At 44.9% G+C, this 23605-nt stretch overlaps 3 protein-coding genes and 1 long non-coding RNA gene across 11 annotated transcripts in view; 2 read left to right on the forward strand and 2 right to left on the reverse strand.

Moving 5' to 3' along the window:
• CDC14A (cell division cycle 14A) overlaps positions 1 to 741 on the reverse strand; it is a 68958-nt gene extending 68217 nt beyond the window's left edge. The window contains 1 exon segment of the mRNA XM_075422210.1: positions 429 to 741. Coding sequence (XP_075278325.1) covers positions 429 to 534 — 106 coding nt within the window. The 5' untranslated portion in view covers positions 535 to 741.
• Positions 90 to 11962, forward strand: LOC142361565 (uncharacterized). Its single transcript, XR_012764176.1, has 3 exons — positions 90 to 250; positions 2759 to 2813; positions 11703 to 11962. It is a non-coding gene; the product is annotated as an uncharacterized LOC142361565 (long non-coding RNA).
• On the reverse strand, positions 4374 to 13022 carry EXTL2 (exostosin like glycosyltransferase 2). 7 transcript variants are annotated; one of them, XM_075422214.1, is made up of 6 exons: positions 12405 to 13022; positions 11950 to 11991; positions 10675 to 10744; positions 8975 to 9402; positions 7496 to 7566; positions 4374 to 6901 (listed from the first exon to the last, which is right to left on the reverse strand). In XM_075422214.1, exons 2-6 carry the CDS (start codon positions 11981 to 11983, stop codon positions 6410 to 6412), a joined length of 1095 nt encoding a protein of 364 aa, XP_075278329.1. In that variant the 5' UTR covers positions 11984 to 11991; positions 12405 to 13022; the 3' UTR covers positions 4374 to 6409. The 7 variants fall into 7 exon arrangements, with proteins under 7 accessions (XP_075278329.1, XP_075278335.1, XP_075278328.1 ...); XM_075422220.1 differs by lacking the exons at positions 11950 to 11991; positions 12405 to 13022 and adding an exon at positions 12137 to 12160; XM_075422213.1 differs by lacking the exon at positions 12405 to 13022 and having other exon boundaries at positions 11950 to 12120.
• Positions 12597 to 23605, forward strand: part of SLC30A7 (solute carrier family 30 member 7) — a 41426-nt gene continuing 30417 nt past the window's right edge. Inside the window, exons 1-2 of one of the 2 annotated variants that reach the window (XM_075422211.1) lie at positions 12597 to 13227; positions 13414 to 13515. In XM_075422211.1, coding sequence (XP_075278326.1) covers positions 13148 to 13227; positions 13414 to 13515 — 182 coding nt within the window. In that variant the 5' untranslated portion in view covers positions 12597 to 13147. The remainder of the gene's footprint in view (positions 13228 to 13413; positions 13516 to 23605) is intronic. The other variant, XM_075422212.1, reaches the window with a different exon arrangement.

The raw sequence follows: 23605 nt of genomic DNA on the forward strand, positions 1-23605 counted from the left end.
CCGCGGCCCGGGGGCGGAAGCGGCACCGCGGGTCCTCTTCCTCCTGCGGGAGCACGAGCGCCCGCGGGCCCTGCCCACGAGGACCCCCCCCCCCCCCGCTGTTTGGCCAGGCACCCCTCGGGAGCGACCTGAGGAAAGCGGAGATTTCTGAGCCAGAACACAGCAACACAGCAACAGGTGCCGGCCCCGCTTCTTACCGGAAAAGAGAAGAGGAAGGAACTGCTTAGGCGTGTCCCGCAGCAGCCGAGGGGTAGGCAGCTCGCGATAACCGCAAGGCAAAGGGCTCCGAAGCCGAGCCGGGCACGCAGCAAAGCCCGCGCAGCCGGGGGAGGACGGGAAAGAAGCCAGCGGGTTTGTTTTGAGGGAGGCTCCGGCGAGAGGGACTCCCGCGGCCAGGGGACGGGGAGTGCTTCCCGGCCCGTTCTCACCTTTCACGAACTCCGAGGCTCCCCCCAGCACTTCGGAGGCAGCTGCCGCCGGCTCCATCTTAAACAGGGCGCGGAGCAGCGAGGCACGGGGCGGCTCCGAACTCATGCCGCTCCCGGGCGGCCCCGGCAGGGCCGGGGCGCCCTCACTGGGAAGCCACGCGTTGCCCAGAGGGGCCGCCCGCCAGGGGCCACGGTGCTGGGAGCGCCGCTGCCGCACCCCGCATAGAAACGGGAGCGGAGACAAGAACTAGCTCCTTCTCGTTCGAGATCCAAGGAGCCGCCAGGCAGGCACGCACCCGCAGGGACTTCGACTCCACCCCGCCCCCAGCCAGGAGACGCCCCCGGATAAAGAGGCAGCGGGCGGTTACCAGGCGACCGACAGCACTCTAGCAACTACGTTACCGAGCCTTTGTTTCCCCCGCCCCGGGGCCGAGGCGTGCGAATGATCAACCCCCCCAGTCAGGCAGCCCCGCCCTCTGCCTCACAGCGCCTAACCACCGGGCGGGCAGCCCGCCAGCGCCCCTGATCCGCCAGGCAGCGGCCTTGCACCCGGCACAGCTCCGCCCTCCGCCCTAGCCTTACTCTCACGCTCGCCTCTCGGTGGAGCACGGCCCTCTCCGCGCCCCGCGGCGCTTTTTTCTCCTCTCTCCCCGCCCGAGGGCGGCCCGTGGCGAAACGCCCCACGGATACAGGGCGAGTCTTGAGGTACAGGTCGCAGGGCCTGAGGCGGCGGGAAGCAGACCTAAGTCGGAGGTAGTACCTCAGCAGTGCAGGTCCAGCTCAGGATGGAGGTGAGCAAGCCGCGCAGGCTAGGCGGGAGGCCGTCTCGGGGAAGAAGCAGAGCGCTGCGCTGCGCCGGCAGAGTTCTCTTCCCTACCTGGGATACTTCGTGTGGGTCCCGGCCCGGCCGGGTCTGGACCACCATTTAGCCTGATAGACAAGCCGACCCACCAATCAAAAACTGCCTTCTTATGTCTCTAACCAGTGAGCGAGCGGCGCCTGGTGAAGAAAGGGCTGATGCGGGGCGCACCCGGCGAACGGTGCTTTTCTCAGCTGAGCCCCGGCTGCGGCGCCCCCAGCCCAACGGCCACACCAGGCGCTTCTTTTCCCGCTTGCCAGGGTTTCTGTCACCTGCTAGGCCCTCCCTCCGTCCCTCAGACGAGGGGTTGTATCTGCCGGGCAGCACTGAAGGGAAGCACGACTTCGCGGACGACGCGCACCCCTGTCGTATGAAGCTCTCTGCGCTCACGGGTTCGAGCCACGGGCTCTCGCTCGTACTGCGAAGTCATCCAGTGATGAAGTTTCACGTATGCTTCTAAGGCTGTCGTAAAAATACACAAAATTACTTCTAGCTTAATGTTTTAAAAAAGGTAAAGGTTGACTTTCTGGTGGTGCATTTGCAAAAGCTGATTTAGCTTGCGGGCTGCAATTAACTTACTGCCAAAGAAACAGAAACTTTAAAAGTGGTAGAAATGCCTTTCTTCTACCACCCTCTCCTTGGAAAGAATTAGTAAGTGCCAAACAGAGCAGACCATCCATCTCATTTTTACAACTAAACAAGCACAAGGTGTTGGGGTTGATGTAGCTTGAGAGTTAGCATGACTAGGCCGCTTAAGCAAAACAGTATAACTGAACAGGCCACTGGAAAGGGCAGCTAAGAATAGCAATTGAGAAAGTTCTGATAGTGCACATGATGTGGGTTAGCAAAAACAAGATGTGTTCAAGGACGTGGAGGCAGTCTGTTGCTATTGGCGTTAGTGCATAGTTACCAATCATAAGGGAATGTGGGGTGCATGAACAGCGTGTGATTTATGTCTGTAGCCTATCCGAATAAGCGTGATCGCGTGTGCAGATATGAAAAATGTATATAACCACGCAAGCGGAGCAATAAAGTGAACTGACTGTGCACTGCATCAATGTGTGAGAGTCGTTCCTGTCCCTGCACGGATGCTGAAACTTGGCACACAAGGTTGCAAAGGAGAGGTACTTTGAGGAGAAAACAAAGATGCTATTTTTCCCCAAAGCAAAAAAAACCCACCCTTAAAACACCTTAAAAAGACACTGTAATACAAAGCAATATGCAGCCCTGAGGTCCACATTATTATCACTATGTTTTCCTAGTGTGTCTGCAGATCAGGCTAAACACAAGTGTGAAACCACTCCTCAATTTTTAATCTGTATCATAAGCACTGGATAACCTTTAAAGCCTTACAAATATGCTGAAGTACTACAAAAAAATACTTCTCTCATGCAATTGTAGTTACTTGTTTCTGGTATTGGTTCTAATAATTTCTACTTGTGTTCTTACATTCCTCATCTTCTTTTCATAGCTCCAGAACTGACACTCCTAAATATGACTCTCTGGGCCTGGTCCTGTGAGCTTAGGTAAGAAACGTCATTCTCAGTAGGTAAGTACAATTCCATACAAGATGCTTGCAAGATTGAGATTGTAGTCTTCTGTAACAGCAAATTAAATAAAGGTTGCTGGAGGGTACTTGTTTTTCATGGAAATCAATGTGTTTACCTTCTTCTATATTTTTCTATATGACTTTCACTTGTACTTAACCCTTAATTAAAGCAAATATTTTTATTTACAAGCACTTCTTTAAGGGGTAATGTATCCTGTGTAAGAAAAGGGATATCAATGTATTTTCTCAGAATAATTTTTTTTAACACCCTTTTTCACTCAAACATTCACTACAGTCCAATGTAACATACATTTCTAAGTCTTGAGCTGCACTCTACTTGAGGGGAGTTTGTATGAGCACACTGAAATTAGCTTTAACTGTCTTGGGCAACAGAAGCAAAGACGGAGCAGTGCAACAGGCTAGCTATCCAGTATCTAGAATCCCTAGATACATAGCTTGTGTTAAAGCCTATTATTTGTAAATCCATCTAGCTATGCTGGTGAATCTAGGAGGCAAACATGACTAGAAACTGAAGCCCCACTGTCAAATGTTGTTTGTATACCGCTCACATACCTTTTGCAAAATTGCAGATATTGCTTTGGTGGCATACAAGTTCTTGTTTGTGGCAATTAGCTAGAACCTCTGTAAGCACAGAAAACACTTAAAATAATCTTTCTCTTCTTCCCTGTAAAAGTATGTACAAAATAACATCCATGTTTTTTCAGTTCCAATATTATGTCTCATAGCTTTTAGTATTATCTAATGAATTTCAGCTTGTAAAATGCTAGCTTTAAGAATATTTTTACCTCATACAATTTTGTTATAATCAATTCCAATTATTATTTTTAACATTTGATATCAAATAGTAAGGCTACAGTGACATCTTGTGGCATTTTTTTAACTGTTGGTAAAGAAGTAATTTTCTTACAGTCCTGTTGCATCATTTTAGGACTATATCCTGAGTTTTTGAACATGCATTTGTAAAATACATCTTTTATATACCATTTTTAAAATCCTGTGTTGCATACACATTGATTTCTACAGAACGTTCAGAGGTGGGGATGAATCTGTTTAGATTCCACAATATTTCCAAATGACATCTAGATAACCTCTCAGAAGAAATCACTGCATGCACATTATTTTGTTAAAAATATAAATTCTCAGTAATAAATTTCATTATAGAATCTTAAGGCACTTTTATAACCATCAAGGCATAAAAAGTTACCAGCCTTTAAAAAACAAACCAACCAACCCCTTTTGGTTCCTAAGCATAATGAATTATGGCTAAAGCTGAAGTCTTTATCTTTGAATTTTCTTTGCTACCTATCTAAGCCTGACTGCTTAAGGCTGTGTTTTTTGAAGGCTTTTCTTCCTCATGAGTGGGCCTTCCCTAAATTAAGTAAATATATGTGCCAACAAGTACACATTTTTTAAAAAAATAAATCTTGGTGCTGCTCATCTGTATGCAAACTGTGAGACATCTAACACTGAAAAACTTGGTCAATAATCTGAAAATAAATACATTGCAAATCTGTTTTATGTATTTTATTTGACAATGGTACAAATTAAATTTACCAGTATAATAAAAGCTTGTTCTATTATTTCTTTCACTGATACAGAAGAACAACAAAAAAAACCAACCCAAAACTTCTCCCCCCCAACAAAGAACCCAATACCAAAATTTGGCTGAGTTGACAGTTCTTTTCACATTTTAAAAGTAAGGTAAACAACATCTGTGAGTCTTCACAATTCTAGTTGATAGCTGCACAGAACAGATATTGCAGAAGACCACTAAGTAAATGAAATGTAGTAAACTACCACTAAGAAAGTTTCATTTCTGGAAAGATCATAGACCTGTTTGTATACTACCTATCACTACAGCACAATAATTAAAATCTAATTTTCACTATTACAATAAAATTAAGCAGACTTTACATTGCCATGTTAAGATTCTGCCCTTTAAATCTTGCAAAAGTACCAGGAAGACTTCACTGAACAGAAACCAAATCCTTTAACACTGATAGAACAAGGCAAAAAATCCTCCATTCCCTCAAAGAAACCCAAAGACTCATACCCAGAATCAGCCCTGCTGTAAAGAACTTGCCACATTTTTCAACCACTTTTTATTCAGCTACCTTATTACAAAAAATCATAAAATTATACACCATTTGTGCAGATGCTATTTGTGTACTAGGTATTAGCTGCTACTGATTACCCCTAGACACCTTTGAACTAAGAATCAATTAAAAGCTAATGCAGATGAAACTAAGTCTACTTGGGTGCCAGATTTGATTAGTCTCCATGATCCAGGAAAATCACTGTCTTTTGTTCTTTCCTCCATACCACAAAAAAGTTGCAGTGGAAAAGGTCTGTCCTGTCTATGTTAACACAATGTTTCCAGGACTACAGAGTCCCAATCTAACAAAAGCTGTTAACAATAGTTCTGTTTCTTGCTATAGACGAATACTGACAATACTCCAGTCCTGTCAAGTATCACTGTACCAAAATACTTTTTTTTAATAATGCTTTACCCATTCATTGGACATTTTAATTCTGTTGTCATAGCCACCAAAAACAGAGACAAAAGGAACCAAAAGGGAAATACTGATTTGAAAGAGTAGTTAAAAAAACACAGTAGATCTGTAATATTACAAAATGTACACTTCGTAATAAATGTAGAACAGCTTGCTCTTACTAGAAATTGTAAATAAGAATTTTTTAAAAGTGAGGATTTTCTTGGGCGCATTTTTGTAACAATGTACATGCAAAATATCAAAATAAAACTAAGTACTAAAGACAGTATTAATAAGTAATATCCCATCCATTTCTTCTGGGTGCTTATATATGTATTCATGTTTCTTACATTTCCAAGTGCTAGGTTTTACCTTCCAGCTACTTGCAGTGTTTCAGCAACTCTCAGCAAAGTAATAATAGGAAAAAAAGCTGTATCAGAGATAATTTACCACTATCTCAGTAGTACTAGATACTATAGGCAATGGTTTTAGGACTATCCAAGATTAAGGTGAGGTACTAGTTTCTGGCTTGCTTTCATAGCAGCTTCAGGAATATCACAGAATAGCTTATATACAAACTTCAACTAGAGACTAGAAGCCTGGCCAACAGTTTACTTTTTCACTGGAAACTGGGTAGGTGGAGACGAGGAAGGGAGGGGGAAGGCAAGAAAGCATCTCAACATATAACTATCAAAAATATGCTTAGACTTCATTTGACTAGATACATATATTAAAAAAAATGAATATCAAAACATAAGCACTGAAGGGTAGGAGTGCATTTTTGTTTGCATGTTTCTGATGAACGGGCCTAATTAATTGTAATAGCTTTTCATGTTTTAAGGAAAGAGGATGATTTTATCACAGCTAAACATATATATTATTTAAATTTTCTCAAAACTTACATTGGAGAATTAGTAAAAGAAAAAAAAAGCCATATGGAAAAAATTCAGAGGCTACAAATAAGGATGGCCAAGATGCAGTAATTACACCTTCTTCTTTCCTTGAACTCAGTACAATTCACTGAGTATTGTTTAACATCTGACTCCTTAAATTCATTGTCTTACATTTTATTTTTGTGATTGGCATAATTAGGAAAACCAAACTGAGAAATCATGATATTAGAATATTTTAAAGGCATGCCATCATAAATATTAACCAGTTTATTTACACAGTAAGATCTCTGTAACAAATGCTCTGCCCGGTGCCACATTCCAGAATAGCCACTATTAGTGTCTTTTTCTAAATTTCTTATATCAACCGGCTTCACAAACACTCCTGAAGGCTTTCCAGTATGCTTCGCTACCAGAAAATTCATGGCAATATCATCACAATTTTGAGTTTCATCTATTAAGGCGTAAACAGCCTCTGGCTGTCTTTGAAAGTCTTCTAAATACCCACTATGAAAAAATGCTGCACCAATAAGAACCATAGAATACTGGTCTCCATTTCCAAATCCAGGGTTCTGCAATTCGAAGCTGCCATAACTATATACACCTGAAGGAGTAGAAATGTGCTTTCTAGGAACAAATCCCACTATATGCTCTGGAAATTGCTGAAAAGAAAAAGAAATTTTAAAAATCAAAATGAAGCCCACACTGTGAAATGTGTTTAGTATTTTCATAAGAGAGATTTATACTTTTTTTAAATGAGCAGCACAAGATTATTGCCAGAAAAGAATGAAATTGTTGGCATATGGTCCTTTGATCTGCATAAATGTTCCAATTAAATACAGTTTTGCAAAACTCACACAATATGCCTCATTCCACATGACGTAGTGCCAAGAAACACCTATCCACAATTTGCAGCTGTATTTTTGGCACTCAAAATTTACAGACAATTTCTCTTTGAGAGAAAAAAAACCCACACTTTTGTTTTGCAGCTTACTCTCAGTTTAAATAAATTCAGCTGTCAGCAACTTCAGTGTTTATGTACAAGAAGAGTTAAAAATTTGAAAGTTATCAATTACAGGTATAGGTACTATTTAAGATTTTGTATTTCTACTATTCAATGCTTCAATCCTTTAAAAATTTAACTTTCTAGATACAAAATCAATGGTAAAACATTGTGATATATTATTACTCTAATTAAAAACCATTAATCTCAATTTTAACTCACAAATACTGCCTGCAAAGATGCAACACATTACCTGCCAAACAGAAAAGGCAAAAGCAAGGTCATGAGCACTGACTAGTGTATCATCATCCATCATTAAAACAGCTGAAAGAAGGGGGGGGGGGGGAAAAACAAACTTTTAACTTATCAAAGATTAAATACATGAGCATAGTATGCAGCACAGTATTTGACAAGTTAGCTATGAAATTTCTATAACCATTAAGCTGAATTGCAGAACTGAATTGTAACTCCTTGGAAGTAAGACTGAGAAAATCTATTTAAATTTCAAAGCTAAAACAAGGTTGCAGCTTTGTGGTAACTGGAAGGAAATCTAAGTTTTCGATTACTTGCCAGGTTGTAACAAAACTCAGCAACCTTTGATCACCTGTAGTACAGCTGGACAGGTAAGTGCTGGAAAACTTTGTTAGGCAAAACAACTTAAAATTCTACTAATCTTGTGTAAAAACACAACTAAAATAGAAAGTTAGATACCATTCTTCAGTGTATAAGATTTATATGGGTTTCTTAGTATAAAATTTTACCCAACTCCTCACTACTTTCAAGTTCTATATAAGCAAGCTTAATAAATTGCATAGGCAACATTCAATATGTTAACTACAGAAGGAAGAATCTTGGCCTTAAATTTTAGGCAAAAGACTATCAGGAAGTGGAAAAGGAAAGATATTCTTAGATCAGAACCCCAGATGCATTAAAGCTTTTTAAGTCTATAGTCTGCATAAATCCTATTACAGTAAATAGAACACTTGGAAAGTTGAAGTTTCTAGTGTCTTCCTAGAAGTCATGGGTTTTGAGTAGCAAGGCATATTAGGAAGGGGCTGGTAATTAGAATTACCTTTACTAATCATGAGTAAGGTCAGGTCTGTAATGCAACATACAGGTTTTTTGTCCACTTGAAACAATCAGGGCTTATTGTTCTGCTTCTCCTGGAAAGAGCTTAGGAAGAATATTTAGATGAATAGCCAAAAGATGGGAAAATACTCTTAAAAAGGATGCATAATTAGAGATAGAAAGACAGGCAGCTAGGGAGGGAAGCTTCTCTGAAGAGCAGAACATGCTTGAGAACTTGGTCTAACAATGAATGGATTAAATCAAGTCTTTACCAGGTGACTTAAGTCCAAATTAGAAGTCCAAATTAATGCAGAGACTCAACAAACACAAGCACTATGAATTTCAGTTTACACTATAATGGTAAGAGATGCTGAACTACCTAAGTTTGCCTGACAAAGGAAATGGAGAACAGATGCAGTTGCAAAAGCCCATGAAATGCATTTGGCATCCCTCTTTTTTTCCTTACTCTTCATTGACAGCCTGCTAATGGTGGTGTGGATCTGATGTCATAACATGGGTTTCTTCTGTATAACCCCCGTTCTATCAAGTGGCCCAACAGATCCATGGATTTGTTACACAGTGTCATTCAAGCCATTTCTCTTTTAGCATTCAGATTTTAAGTGTGAAAATAATATTAGTAGTAGCAACATGAACTGCTGGTTACCTTTTGTTTCCAGCTCAGGGAAATTCTGGAGTCTGTTCCTCATGCGATTTGCAGTTTGAACTTTAAAGACAACAGGGACAGGATGAGGCCCCAGGGAATTCCACATTTCCTCTGGTATCTTCTCACCAATGTTGTTCCATACAACAATTACTTTATGTAGCTGGGGGATGGCTTGGTAATGATTTAAAAGCTTTAGCAGTAAGTCAGTTCTATTATATGTCTGCATAATAAGAGTAAATGAATCCAAGGCAGACTGACTGTGGGTTTTTGGTTCCCTTCTCAAATTGGGCATTTTGTCATCTTTGATAGTGGGAAGCAAAGCTGTTAAAACACCTGCCACAAGAAGTAAGACAATGATCACCACAGAAGTAAAGCGTAGTAGGCGGATTCCCATAACTCTTCCTGGAAGCTTACAGAAGTGAAAATACCTTAAAAACAAGTAACAGGAAAGGAAAAGTCATTAATCCCATGTAAAGCTTTCTCCTTTACTTAAGCAAAACTCCCACAATATTAAGTACTTTTGTTTAAGAAATAAATACAGAGAATTTTAAGACTTGGGCCAATTACTTTCAACTATTAAAACAGATACTTCTGGTACTCAGTTTCTACATTTACTCGCTTTTCACTTTTTTTGGTTAACTTTGAATTTCACTGTTTTGTGAAAATGGGTTTACAGTAATTCTTTAACTCTAGATTGTTCATCATCTCTTATTTTCTCAGTACTGCATTTTTGATTAGACATTTGTATACCTCACCAAACCAATCAGGTGAAATTAGAAAGCAAATTTGTACAGAGATTCAGGATTTTCAGCATTGCAGGAGATCTGCCTTAGCTGGGAAACAAAAGGGAGAGAAGGTGCCTCCTCAAGAGCTCTGGCAGAAAGGAGGAAGTTAAATGCTCTTTCTTCTTCCGTTGCTCAGGCACCATACACAGAAGGAACAATCGTTACCACTGATGTGCTGGACATTTTGTCATCATAATTTGTGTATCTGTTAAATAATGGTTATTAATGTGGAAAATACGACTGATCATACTAACTGAGGCTATTAACACAGGTGAAGCAAAAGGAACATGCCAAATGGAGTAATGTGGGAATACAAAATCATCAGTAACAGCTGGTCTGCTCAATCTAGAACTCAGCAGAAACTGGAAATGTCAGATGCTAGGTGCTGTGTGTCAGCTAACTGGGGGAGCAGCCTTAGTATGAGGCAGAGGTTTCTGGATCCTCCTGATTTTGGAGCTAAACAGGAGCTCTTAAAAAGCAGCTCCTACAAAGGTAGCCCCAACGTTCATGCCTCTTAGGCAGCACTCCCAGTTCTCCAGACACTTATAAATTGTAAACTCAGCAGAATCCAGCAGCCACTGCATTCCATAGGTTGCCTCTCAAATATATCATCCACATCTGTTCTTTACTTGCAAGATTAGTGTGAATGGAACACAAGATGAATATTCCAAGTTTACTAGTAAACAGTTACTCATCTATACATATTACTTATTTTACTCCATTAGTAATTTCTAGACTTTCAGCAGGGAATTCAGATCAAATTAAGTGATCCAGGACAGCCCCATTAGTAACAATTTTTGAGAGAGTATCTGTGTTTTTTTCACAGACATTTTGATCTTTTTTCCCCAAAGTGCATATACCATACTTGAAAATATGAATGTAAATTGTTTTAGTCTAAAAAACCTCTCAACTTACCTCATTGTTGCCAAGTAGGATTGTTTTTCCCCTCTTGCTTTTATAGGACAGTTGTTTGTGATCTTTGAATCTGTTGGAAATTAAAGGGATTCTATAAATAAAGATCAACAGTTATCCCACATGCTACCCAGCATTCCTTTTCAAGTAAATGTTCTTCTCAATTACTGATTAATGTACACATTCTTGGGAATTATCCAATCCCTTTTCCTATTGCTCAGTTGAATAACTGTGTCTGCCTTTCAATGAACACTCCAGAAAGAAGTCATTACACCAGCCGGTTAGAAAGAAAAGCACAGCATATTTCTCTGCTTGTAAAATTGTTGCTTTGTGCCAATGCCATGTCTGTGTGTTCCATGCTTAGGGTGAACTAGAGAGATACAAGCAGGTCTCCAGAACCTCACAGTCTGTTGCTTTGTTTACCAGGCAGCACTAACATACAGTTGGCCACCACAGTCAGGCAAGTGGTCCAAACAAAATTATTTTGTGGCCTATCCCCTTCACACTCTCCTTCCACTAAGCTTACCATACGAATTGTGTTACAGATTTAAGACACAGCATTTTGTTTTTCCCATGTGATTTGGCAGCTTGGCAGAAGGGAAAACAAATATGACTGTAAGCACAAAAAGGAAGGATGCACAAGATACAGGACAGCAACCTAAGAAACCTGCGTCTGTGAAGTCTCCTAGGATGTTGGAAAGATTTTTGTTCTTTTAAAACTAGTTGAAGAAAGAAAGGGAGTTTTTATTTTTGATTTAGGAATGGTACTATAAAAGTGCAGAGTGCAAGAACTTGTACTTAATAATTGAACCTATGTGAAATATTGTAAGAGCAATTTGTTTCGGTTATATAAACTTACTTCTTAAAAGTACAGAATTGTCAATTTATGTGTATACCAATCTGAATATGCCCACACATAAAGGTCTTCCCAAATTTGAATTCAAATTTTACCACTGCCTTATTTTGTGAAGCTGAAGAGGTCACTGAAACTATTTCCAGAAGCTAATCACTTGTTTTATTTCATTTTATAGGTGTAAAGAATCATGCCTGACTTCTAAAAACGATCAGCAGCAGTGGCTGCTCAGCATTTCTAAGGCCCACCATATGTTGGCCATATGTGCTTTTAAAAGGGTGAACCTTAGATTCTCTTTCCCCAATTGCAACCTAGACACAACAATACTTACCAATACTACTGTAACGATTAATTAGTTAAAATTTAAAAGAATACTTAAGATGAAAATATAAATGTTGTTCCCTGTGGTAGTGAGAATTCCTTACCTTGCCATACATTCTTGTGTTTACTCAATTGCATGCAATAGGCTGTAATAAGTAAGGACAGCATTATAGTACACTCTTTATTTAAAATAAACGTCTATACAAAATCTTTAGCATCATGGCACTTTCCAGTAAGAAAGTGCCGATCAGCTTTGCCAATTAAGTTATGAAATTCCAACGCAAGACTTACCTCTTGAAAAGAATCTTACAATACCGCCTGTAGAGAACACCTCTTCAACACAAAATTGACGAACCCCCCCCCCCCCCCCCGTATCAAAATACAGTATTTTAATTCTCATTCAAAGAAAAAGACTTCTCGGCCAGGTTCCCCCCTATTCGTGGGCAGCCCCTCACAACAGCGACACGCAGCCGCGAGCAGCCCCCCCCCCCCCCGGCCGGAGCACGCCGCCCCCGCGCACAGCCAGCCCGGCCGCCCCCTCGCGCGGGGTTTCGCTCACGTTCCGGAGGGCGCCAGTACTGCCGCCTGCTTCCCCGGCGGTGAGGCGCTGCCCGCCGCTGGGCTGCGCTTCCGAGGCGTCACAAGCAGCAGCAGCGAGCGCGGCGGCACGGCACCGCGTGGCTCCGCCCGCCCGCGCAGGCCGCTCTGCTGACTCAGGGGCTGCCGGGCCGGGACCGCCGTCGCCCGCTTCCTGTGGGGCGTCCCTCCGCTTCCTCCCGCCAGGCCCCGGATTGTAGTTCAGGGTCCTGCCGCGAGCGCGGAGTTCGCCCGCGCCCGGCTCCGGCAGCTCTGCCTGTCACACCGCGGCCCGAGTGCGGCCGCAGGGGGCCAGGCCGCCGCCCCCGCTCCGTGCCGATGGCTTGCCGCAGCAGCTGCTCTGGGAGCACTGGGCATCGTAAACAGAACGCGGGCGAGCAGCTGGCACGGGACGGATGAGAATCCGCGTCCTGGGGTTGGGTTTGGTTTTTTAGCCGGCAGCGCGCGCGCCCCGGTGCGACCAGCTCCCAGACAGCGCGCGGGCCGCACAGCGCCCTCCGCCGCCGCCGGCCCTAGCTTCGCCCCCTGCACGCCACGGGACACCCTCGCCACCCCTCGTGCCGTCGCGGCGCGCAGGCGCGCACTGGTAGGCCGGAAGCGTGACTGGTGTGTGGCCCAGCGGCGGGGCGAGCGCTCCCGCTCCGCCCCTCCCCTTTCCTGCCCGCCTGCCCTGCCGGTCAGGCACGCCGCCTCGGCGCCGGGAAGATGTTGCCCCTCTCCATCAAGGATGATGAGTACAAGCCGCCCAAGCTCAACCTGCTCAGGAAGGTGTCTGGCTGGTTCAGGTGAGCGGCCCAGAGCGGGCCGGGCTGGACGCCGCGGGGGCCGGGACTGGGGCCGCGGCCAAGCCCCCGCGGAGGGGCTGGGCAAGGCTGATGCCGAAGGCGCCTGGGCCGCCCAGCGGTCCGGTCTTCCGCTGCTGCCCCCCGCTGCGCCGGCGGCGAGTGACCCGCTTTGTGCTCCGTGCGCAGGTCCATCCTGGCGGACAAGACCTCCCGCAATCTCTTCTTCTTCCTCTGCCTCAACCTCTCCTTCGCCTTCGTAGAGCTGCTCTACGGCATCTGGAGCAACAGGTACCGGGGCGGGGGGACGCGGGGCGGGGCGGCCGGCGGGGCGGAAGTGGCGCCTGCCGCCGCGGCCGGTGCCACGTCTCCCGCTCGGGGGCCCGGCCTCCTGGCCCGCTGTCGGCAGAGCGTCGCGGGCTGCTGGAGAGCTTCCCGCGACCGGAGCGCTCTTGGGGGTAGCGACCGGCTCCGCTGTCCCTGCGGGCTGATCCCAGCGGGGAGGCGCTCCTGCCTGGGGGCGCGACTCGGTGCGCTGCAGCGGAGCGCGGTTGGAAACTGGTGTCTTGCCGGCCGTGCTGCTCGGCTCTTTTCTGAGGGGAAAGCCTGGCCTTGGCGTGAGTTACGGGGCCCAGGGGTCGTAACCGTTTTGTGCCTGCCGCTTGCCCCAGAGATCCTTTGTGTGGCTACGTTTGTAAATTGACGGCTAGGTGGCAAAAAACAGCACTGCACCAAACGTCGTTGTCTCTGAGCGAGAAACAGTAATTAACGTGAACAGGTATAGCTAAGTGGTAGTTCATGTAGCACATGCATTCACAAAGGTGGAAAACATATAAGGGACTTAATGGCTATTGAAAAATCTGTATTAAAATATAAGCAGAAATGCAAAAGAACTTTAGTGCTGCTGTATGGTGTATAGGCAGAGAACAATCAATAGTAGTAGTATCTCCATCATGCTTCATTCTTCTTAGAGTTGTTTTATGGGGGCATTTCAGTCCCTAAGTCAATACTTCAGTTCAAAGCGGACAGGTATGGAAATGTTGTTTAAGCCCAACAGTGTGTCTTTCTGCATGGAACTTAAGGTAGTCTTTATCAAAAGCTGTAGTATGGATTCAGATTACTGGGTTTCTTAATGAAGAGTATTGCATGAATGCAGCAAGGTGGGTTTGGAAACAGTTGCATCCTGCTATTTATCATTTTTCTCTGAATCTCTCAAACTGTACTATAAAATCCTTAACCTTGATTACAATAATTGCTGCTGTAGGACTAGTGAGACTGCAGTGCTGTCTTGGGCACAGGCTATCTTGGCAATGTGCCGACCATCTTGGATGTGCTTGGTTTTGATTTTAATGTTGATTCACTTTGTAGTTGTGTAAGGATTATTGTATGCATAGCCCGTTGATATTCAAGCATGGATTTTTTTTTTAATAGCGTGGAAGATGCAAAGATTTTTCTCAATGGTTCAGGTATAAAGAGCTTTGTGTTCAGGTGAGCTTGTTCTGATGTCTTCCTTTTAAGCATAATAATGATTTTGGTAGTGTGACGAGAGATTAAATCTATACTAGAAAAAGTCGTGTATATGAGAATTAAACTGAGAAATTGAAATGGCACTTGCCAGAAATTTGTCACTGAAGAATTGGGCTTACTGGAATTCAGAATACACTTACTTATTTTTGATCATTACAGAGATTAAGAATTCAGATTTGCTGGATAGTTATTAGTTGTACCTCTTGTTTATATTTAAAGTCACTGATTTCAAGTATCTTAACATTAAGCCTGGATTTTGGGCTAGAGCAAACCAGTATCTTAGCAAGTATCTCTTTAGTAGAGAGGAGTAGCAGAGACTAACAAGGAATGTCTTCAGTCAAAACAGATGGTTCATGCCTTGGAAGAACAAACATGTAACAAGCAAACAAGGAGCCCTATAGGCAAAATTATTTCTTGAGTTTGAAAAACACAGCTCCTTTGCTCTCCATGCAAGAAATGCAGAAACGGAACGTTTGTAAAGGGGATTTTCTGTATCATCTTGCAGCACTTGTTTATTCCACTGTGACCTGTCGTGAGTATGGCCAGTGCCTGATGTTGTAAGTGTTAGAAGCATGATCTTGAATTCTGTTCTCTCTGGTGTTCTTTATTGTGGGCTAGATGAGTGGACAGTGAGGTGGATTGAGAACTGGCTGAATGGCAGAGCTCAGAGAGTTGTCATCAGCGGCACTGAGTTTAGTTGGAGGCCTGTAACTAGTGGTGTCCCTCAGGGGTCAGTACTCAGCCCAGTCTTATTCAACTTGTTCATCAATAACTTGGATGAAGGGACAGAGTGTACCCTCAGCAAGTTTGCTGATGACACAAAACTGGGAGGAGTGGCTGATACACCGTCAGGCTGTGTTGCCATTCAGTGAGACCTGGACAGGCTGGAGAGTTGGGCAGAGTGAATGAAGTTCAACAAGGGCAAGTGCAGGGTCCTGCACCTGAGGAGGAACAACCCCATGCACCAGTACAGGCTCAGGGCGGACCTGCTGGAGAGCAGCTCTGCGGAGAGGGACCTGGGTGTCCTGTAGGATGACAGGTTAACCATGAGCCAGCAGTGTGCCCTGGTTGCCAAGAAGGCCGATGGTATACTGGGGTGCATTAAGAAGAGTGTGGCCAGTAGGTCGAGGGAGGTCCTAATCTCCCTCTACTCTGCCCTAGTGATGCCCCGTCTGGAGTACTGTGTCCAGCTCTGGGCTCCCCAGGTCAAGAAAGATGAGGAGCTACTGGAGAGAGTCCAGGGGAAGGCTACGAGGATGATGAGGGGACTGGAGCATCTGTCCTATGAGGAAAGGCTGAGGGAGCTGGGCTTGTTTAGCCTGGAGAAGGCTGAGAGGGGACCTAATAAATGTTTATAAATATCTCAAGGATGGGTGTCAAGAGGATGGGGCCAGACTCTTTTCAGTGGTGCCCAGCCACAGGACAGGGGGCAATGGGCACAGATTGAAGCATAGGAAGTTCTGTCTGAACATGAGGAAGAACTTCTTCCCTGTGAGGGTGATGGAGCACTGGAACAGGTTGCCCAGAGAGGTTGTGGAATCTCCTTCTCTGGAGATATTCAAGACCTGCCTGGACAAGGTCCTGTGCAGCCTGCTGTAGGAGACCCTGCTTCGGCAGGGGGGTTGTACTAGACGATCCCCAGAAATCCATTCCAACCCCTGACGTTCTGTGATAATGTCAGTGAGAGTACAATAACAAGGCTAACAGGCTGCCATGATTATTCAGATGATTATTCACTTGGCTTCCACAGACTAAGGATTTTCTTTTTGATTGCAATTCTAAAGACTATACTTCTGTCCATTTAAATTGAAGACAGATTGCTGTGTGTTCTTTGACTAGGATATTCTTATTTCAAAATGAAATCTATGATTTCAGCCCCCGAAATTTTCATCAGCAAGTTCTAAATTCTTCTTACATTCTGCTTAACTTTTATTTGCCAAGTAACTTGTTTCCTGAACTCACATAGGTGTTTTGTCATTTATATGATCATCTTAAAATACTCTGGTGTGTTGATGTTCTTGAAGCACAGACAACAGAACTGGATGTGGTATTTTGCTAGCTGAGAGCTTGTTTAAAGTAAAAACTTGGGCTGTTCTGCTTTAAAATACTGTTATGTGCATACTATTGTAATTTGATGTTAAATTTGTGTTATTAAATCAACTATGGAAGCATCCTCATTTAGACACAATGTGTTTGAGTACACGGTTTCTACTAAATCATAGTCTGTATGATATGTTCCAGTTCTAGTGGAAGTTCTTGCATACACCCCATGTTGCTAGTGGTTGACTGGATCACTTTTTACTTTAGCAATCACTTTGCACCCAGTTTTCTAAGGTCTCGTTAATTTACTGGTTGTTTTAAAAAAGCCTCAATGAAATCAGATTGGCCTCTTACTAGGCTTCCTGTCATTTGTGCAGTTGACTCTCTTCTAGCTGTACCTATAATACAGAGCATGTTTATGCCATATGGTGAATTGCCTTGCAGACACAGTCTGTACCGATCCTTATTGATAAATACACATACCTCTGGCTACTGGGACATGTTAACTTAGGTCTTGAAAGTAGCACAGCTGTGTTGGTGTTGCACCTATGGTAAGTCTTTCCTCTGTGAGATTTGCGGGTGTGAGCACAGTGCCATGATAACTTGCTGTATGATTTCTGATTCTAGAGCTAGTATGGGATTTTGTTTCAGTAACAGTCTTTATACACTCTTCTCTTTCCCAGTAGACTCTATAAAAAAAACAAACACCTCAGAAAAAAGTAGCTATCTGTGTTCAGCCATACATATTCCTTCCATTTCATAATCATAGAATCATGTCATAGAATCATAGGTTGGAAAAGACCTTGAAGATCGAGTCCAACCATCCACCCAACACCACCATTCCTACTATATCATATCCTGAAGTGCCACATCTGCACGTTTTTTAAACACCTCCAGGGATGGGGACTCAACCACTCCTTGGGCAGCCTTTTCCAATGCCTGATCACTCTTTCAGTGAAGAAATTTTTCCTAATATCTAATCTAAACCTCCCCTGATGCAACTTGAGGCCATTGCCTCTTGTCCTATCACTAGTTACCTGGGAGAAGAGACCAACACCTGCCTCACTACAACCTCCTTTCAGGTAGCTGTGGAGAGCAATAAGGTTTCCCCTCAGCCTTCTCTTCTCCAGACTGAACAGCCCCAGTTCCTTCAGCCACTCCTCGTAAGACTTGTTCTCTAGACCCTTCACCAGCCTCATTGCCCTTCTTTGGACATGCTCCAGCAACTCAGTGTCTTTTCTTGTAGTGAGGGGCCCAGAACTGAACACGGTACTCCACGTGTGGCCTCACCAGGGCCGAGTACAGGGGCACAATCACCTCCCTACTGCTGCTGGCCACACTGTGCCTGATACAAGCCAGGATGCCATTGGCCTTCTTGGCCACCTGGGCACACTGCTGGCTCATGTTCAGCTGGATATTGACCGACACCCCCAGGTCCTTTTCTGCTGGGCAGCTTTCCAGCCACTCCTCCCCAAGCCTGTAGCATTGCATGGGGTTGTTGTGACCGAAGTGCAGGACCCGGCATTTGGCCTTGTTGAACCTCATACAGTTGGCCTCGGCCCATCGATCCAGTCTGCCCTCTGCAGACCCTTCCTACCCTCAAGCAGATCGACACTCCTGCGCAGCTTGGTGTCATCTGCAAACTTCCTGAGGGAGCACTCAATCCCCTCATCCAGATCATTGATAAAGATGTTAAAGAAGACTGGCCCTAAAACTGAGCCCTGGGGAACACCACTTGTGACCGGCTGCCAGCTGGATTTAACTCCATTCACTACCACTCTCTGCGTTCAGCCATTCAGCCAGTTCTTTATCCAGTGAAGAGTACACCTGTCCAAACCATGGGCAGCTAGTTTCTCCAGGAGGATACTGTGGGGAACAGTGTCAAAGGCCTTACAAAAGTCCAGGTAGATGACGTCCACAGCCTTACCTTCATCCCCTAGGTGGGTCACCTGGTCATAGAAGGAGATCAGGTTGGTCAAGCAGGACCTGCCTTTCCTGAACCCATGCTAGCTGGGCCTGATCCCCTGGTTGTCCTTCACATGCCCAGTGAGTGCACTCGGGATGAATCGCTCCATAATCTTGCCTGGCACCAAGGTCAGGCTGACAGGCCTGTAGTTCCCAGGATCCTCCTTCCGGCCCTTCTTGTAGATGGTTATTACGCTGGTGATCCTCCAGTCATCTGAGACCTCCCCTGTTGGCCAGGACTGCTGATAGATGATGGAGAGGGGCTTGGCCAGCTCCTCCGCCAGCTCCCTCAGTACTCTTGGGTGGATCCCACCTGGCCCCATAGACTTGTAAGTGTCCAGGTGGCATAGCAGGTCATTAACTGCTTCCTCCTGGATTCTAGGAGGTTTGTTCCACGCTCATACCCTACCTTCCAGCAGTGGGGGCTGACTATCCTGTGAATAACCAGTCTGACTATTAAAGACTGAGTCAAAGAAGGCATTAAGGACCTCAGCCTTTTCGTCATCCTTGTTGACAATATCCCCCCTCGCGTTCAGTAAAGGATGGAGACTCTCATTGGCCCTCTTTTTGTGGTTGACGTATTTGTAAAAACATTTTTTGTGGTCCCTTACAACAGTGGCCAGGCTGAGTTCTAGCTGGGCTTTTGCCTTTCTAATTTCCTCTCTGCATGACCTAACGAGACCCCTGTACTCCTCTTGAGTCGCCTGCCCTTTCTTCCATAGATGGTAGACCCTCCTTTTTTTCCTAAGTCCCAGCAAGAGCTCCCTGTTCAGCCAGGATGGTCATCTTCCCCACCGGTTCATCCTGCAACGCATGGGGACAGCCTGCTCCTGTGCCTGTAAGACTTCCTCCTTGAAGAATGTTCAGCCTGCCTGGACCCCTTTTCCCTTCAGGACTGTCTCCCAGGCGACCCTCTCAACCAGGGTCCTGAACAGGCCAAAGTCTGCCCTCTGTTTTAGTTTCGGCTGCAGCCGGCAACGAAAGCGCCACGCGGCCGTCCCTCCCCCTGCCGCGGTGCGGAGGAGAATGGAAAGAAACAGGCAGAAACCGGTGGGTCGGGATAAGGGCAGTTTAACAGAACAGCAAACAGAGGGAACAGGAACAACAACGATACAGTTAAGGGGAAAATACGACACAAACTCGCACAACAGACCCTCTCTCCCGAACAGGACCGGCGCTGCGCGCTCCCCAGCCGCGAGTGAGTTCCCGCCGTGCTGCCCCCCCCCCCCACCGGAACCCAGCGTGACGTCACACGGTATGGAATACCGGGCTCTGTTTGGCCAGGTGGGGTCAGCCCCCACCCCCTGGCTGTGCCCCTTCCTGGAGTCCGGTGAAAATTAACCCTGTCCTGGCCAAACTCAGGACACCCTTCAAAAGTCCATGGTGGTGATTTTGCTGGCCCCCCTCTTAACTTCACTACGAACCAAGAACTCCATCATTTCATGGTTGCTATGACCAAGACAGCCTCCAACCACCCAGTCCTTCTCTGTTAGTAAACAGCAGGTCTAGTGAGGCACCTCCCCTGGTAGGCTCACTTACCAGCTGCCTCAGGAAGTTATCTTCACACACTCCAGGAACCTCCTAGACTGTTTGCTCTCTGCTGTGCTGTATTTCCAGCAGATGTCTGGTAAGTTAAAGTCCCCCATGAGAACAAGGGCTAGTGATTGTGAGACTTCTGCCAGCCTTTTATAAAAAACTTCATTTACCTCTTCATCCTGCTTGGGTGGTCTGGAACAGACCCCCAGCAGGATGTCTGCCTTGTTGGCTTTCCCCCTCATCTTTACCCAGAAGTATTCGACCTGGTCATCACAATCGTCAAGCTCTATACAATCGAAGCAGTCCCTAACATACAGTGCCACCCCACCACCTCTCTTTCCTCGCCTGTCCGTTTGAAAGAGTTTATAGCCATCCATCGCAGCACTCCAGTCATGACAGTCATCCCACCAAGCTTCTGTGATGGCGACCAAGTCATAGAATCATAGAAAGTTTTGGGTTGGAAGGGACCCCTAGAGGTCATCTAGTCCAACCCTCCTGCAGCAAGCAGGGACACCACTAACTAGATCAGGTTGCTCAGAGCCCTGTCCAACCTGGTCTTGAATGTTTCCAGGGATGGGGCCTCCACTACCTCTCTGGGCAACCCGTTCCAGTGTTTCACAACCCTCATTGTAAAGAATTTCTTCCTTATATCCAGCCTAAACCTACCCTGTTTTAGTTTAAAACCATTACCCCTTGTCCTGTCACTGCTGTCTCTACTAAAAAGATTGTCCCCATCTTTCCTATAGGCTCCCTTTAAGTACTGAAAGGCTGCAGTAAGGTCTCTCCGCAGCCTTCTCTTCTCCAGGCTGAACAAGCCCAACTCTCTCAGCCTGTCCTCATAGGAGAGGTGCTCCAGCCCTCGGATCATTTTTGTAGCCCTCCTTTGGACCCGCTCCAACAGTTCCATGTCCTTCTTTTGCTGAGGGCTCCAGAGCTGAACACAGTACTCCAGGTGAGGTCTCACCAGAGCAGAGTAGAGGGGCAGAATCACCTCTCTCAACCTGCTGGCCACGCTTCTCCTGATGCAGCCCAGGACACAGTTGGCCCTCTGGGCTGCCAGCGCACATAGCTGGCTCATGTCCAGCTTTTCGTCTATCAGTACCCCCAGGTCCCTCTCAGCAGGGCTGCTCTCGATCCTTTCATCCCCCAGCCTGTATTGATAGCAGGGATTACCCTGACCCAGGTGTAGGACCTTGCACTTGGCCTTGTTGAACCTCATGAGATTCACACAGGCCCACCTCTCCAGCTTGTCCAGGTCCCTCTGGATGGCATCCCGTCCTTCTGGTGTCTCGACTGTACCACTCAGGTTGGTGTCATCTGCAGACTTGCTGAGGGTACACTCAATGTTGCTGTCCAAGTCATTGATAAATATATTGAACAGCAATATATATATATATATATATATCTCGTAGCTGTCCTGCTGTACAATGGCTTCCAGCTCCTCCTGTTTATTGCCCATGCTGCGTGCATTGGTGTAGATGCACTTTGAGCTGGGCTGTTGATCTCACCCCTCACACTGGCATGCCACGCCTGGGCTCATCTCTAGTGAGGTGGGCGATGTCCCCTTCCCCCTTCGAATCTAGTTTGCATTACAAACTTATGGTGATTGTCACCCTAATTACCTTCTACCTGAATGTTTGGTGTGTTTTGTGGGTTTTTTTCCCCACTGATTCTTCCTTATTGCTCAGAACCAAACCTAAAATGACCTTTTTCCATAGGGGTGTCACCTGGTTTTGGGGAGGGGGACGCTGTCACTTACACCCTTCAAGAATTTAATAGGGAATTCCATTCCGCTGCTTCATAGGCATCCAGCTAAAATCTTTGGTCTTCCTTTAAAGTTTGTTCAGAACAACTTCATCTGTTTCCTGCTCTGGTGGCTAGAGCCATTTATCATGACATCATCCTCTGCCTTGAATGTGTTATAGTTGTATGTATGTATACCTCTGTATGTATCCATAAAGTGTCTATGTAAATATAGAGAGAGGGCAAGACTTTTGTTCTCTCCCCTCTTGTCCAGACCTACTTCTTCCACAGTTGAGTGTTTCATCTGAAACGCTTCATATTAATCTTGAAATTTATTTCAATCAGGCTGAAACGGTTTGGTTTCTAAAAGTGAAGTAGTTAAAACTTTGGCTAATAAAACTTTGTATTTGATTTCAGCATGAAAAGGTGGCTGTCCTCTGGAACTTGTTACTACCAGTAATTGCTTTTTGTTCTTCAGTTTTCAAGAACTGAGTTGTGTATGTAATTGTTCTTAGGCAACCAAAGGACTGGGAAAATTGAACTTTTGGGACAATTGTAATAACAAATGCTCATCAGTATCTCAGTCCCAAATGTCTTTTCAAATATGAAGCAATTGTTTTGTTTCAGTGCATATGCTTCCTTGCAGACTTACAGAACCTGTTTATGATTCGCAATTTAGTAAAATTTGACAACTTTTGTGTGTGGTGTTAAATCCAATTTACATACAAACTGATGAGAGTTCTACTTACTGGGTGACTCGTGAACTAAGTTAAGTTGCTTTGAACTTTTGTAGGGTAAAACAGCATGCTAAACTTGTGTTTGTCAGTCAAGATCATAGTTGTGCATTGGTCATTGAAATAAACTATTTAAGAAGTGGTCTTTCAGCCTTTGCTTCCTTCAGCTTCTACATCAAAGAAAGGGGAGTGTGTGTCTTCTAGTCAATGCCTTACAGCTGATAAGGCAAAGATTTGAGGATTGATAGGGTTTACAAGCAGTGGCTTATCATTGTTCTGATACCACTCTGTCATTTGTGAACTGGAATTAGCTTGGATCCATACAGCTGAAAACACAGATGGAGCAAGTATGTGTTTGCTTTTATTTCTGTGTGGACATGTTCCAGTCAAACTAGAAGAGTAATGGTGATCACCAGCAAAAGGAGCAAATGACTGCTAATCTTTACACTCAGCCAAATGAAGAAGCAGCCATCCATAGCAATGTAGCGCTCTTGTCTGCATTTTTATTTTTTAGAATCGTTGATAGATCTCTGTGCTTTCAGGAGTACTATTGTTGCTTCCTTTGATTTAGTGTAGCTTCACCACAGTATGTTAACCTTGGATGTGTGTGATTCAAAGAGAGATCAGGATGCTGGAAACCTTCCTTTTTGCTGTGAAGTAATGTAGTTACTCATCCCTCTCTCATCAGTCTGTTATAGTGAGAAGAACTAGATGCATCTTGGATAAATTCTATACGTGTTTATGATTCAGGCTAACATGCTGGCTGAAGGTTTGTGATTGGAAATTTGGAGACTGAGCAGCAATAAATTAAAAAGAATGCCGGTCTCGTGTGTTGG

Source organism: Opisthocomus hoazin, chromosome 6, assembly GCF_030867145.1.
Source record: "Opisthocomus hoazin isolate bOpiHoa1 chromosome 6, bOpiHoa1.hap1, whole genome shotgun sequence".
NCBI lineage: Eukaryota > Metazoa > Chordata > Aves > Opisthocomiformes > Opisthocomidae > Opisthocomus > Opisthocomus hoazin.

Excerpts from the sequence above, each read along its gene's own strand:
- EXTL2 (XM_075422213.1), bottom strand. The coding sequence starts at position 12,013 with ATGCTGTCCTTACTTATTACAGCCTATTGCATGCAATTGAGTAAACAC. Across the intron at positions 9,403-10,674 it reads TCCTACTTGGCAACAATGAG|GTATTTTCACTTCTGTAAGC; the intron begins GTAAGTTGAGAG and ends CTTGTTTTTAAG. Across the intron at positions 7,567-8,974 it reads CCCTGAGCTGGAAACAAAAG|CTGTTTTAATGATGGATGAT; the intron begins GTAACCAGCAGT and ends CCCTTCTTTCAG.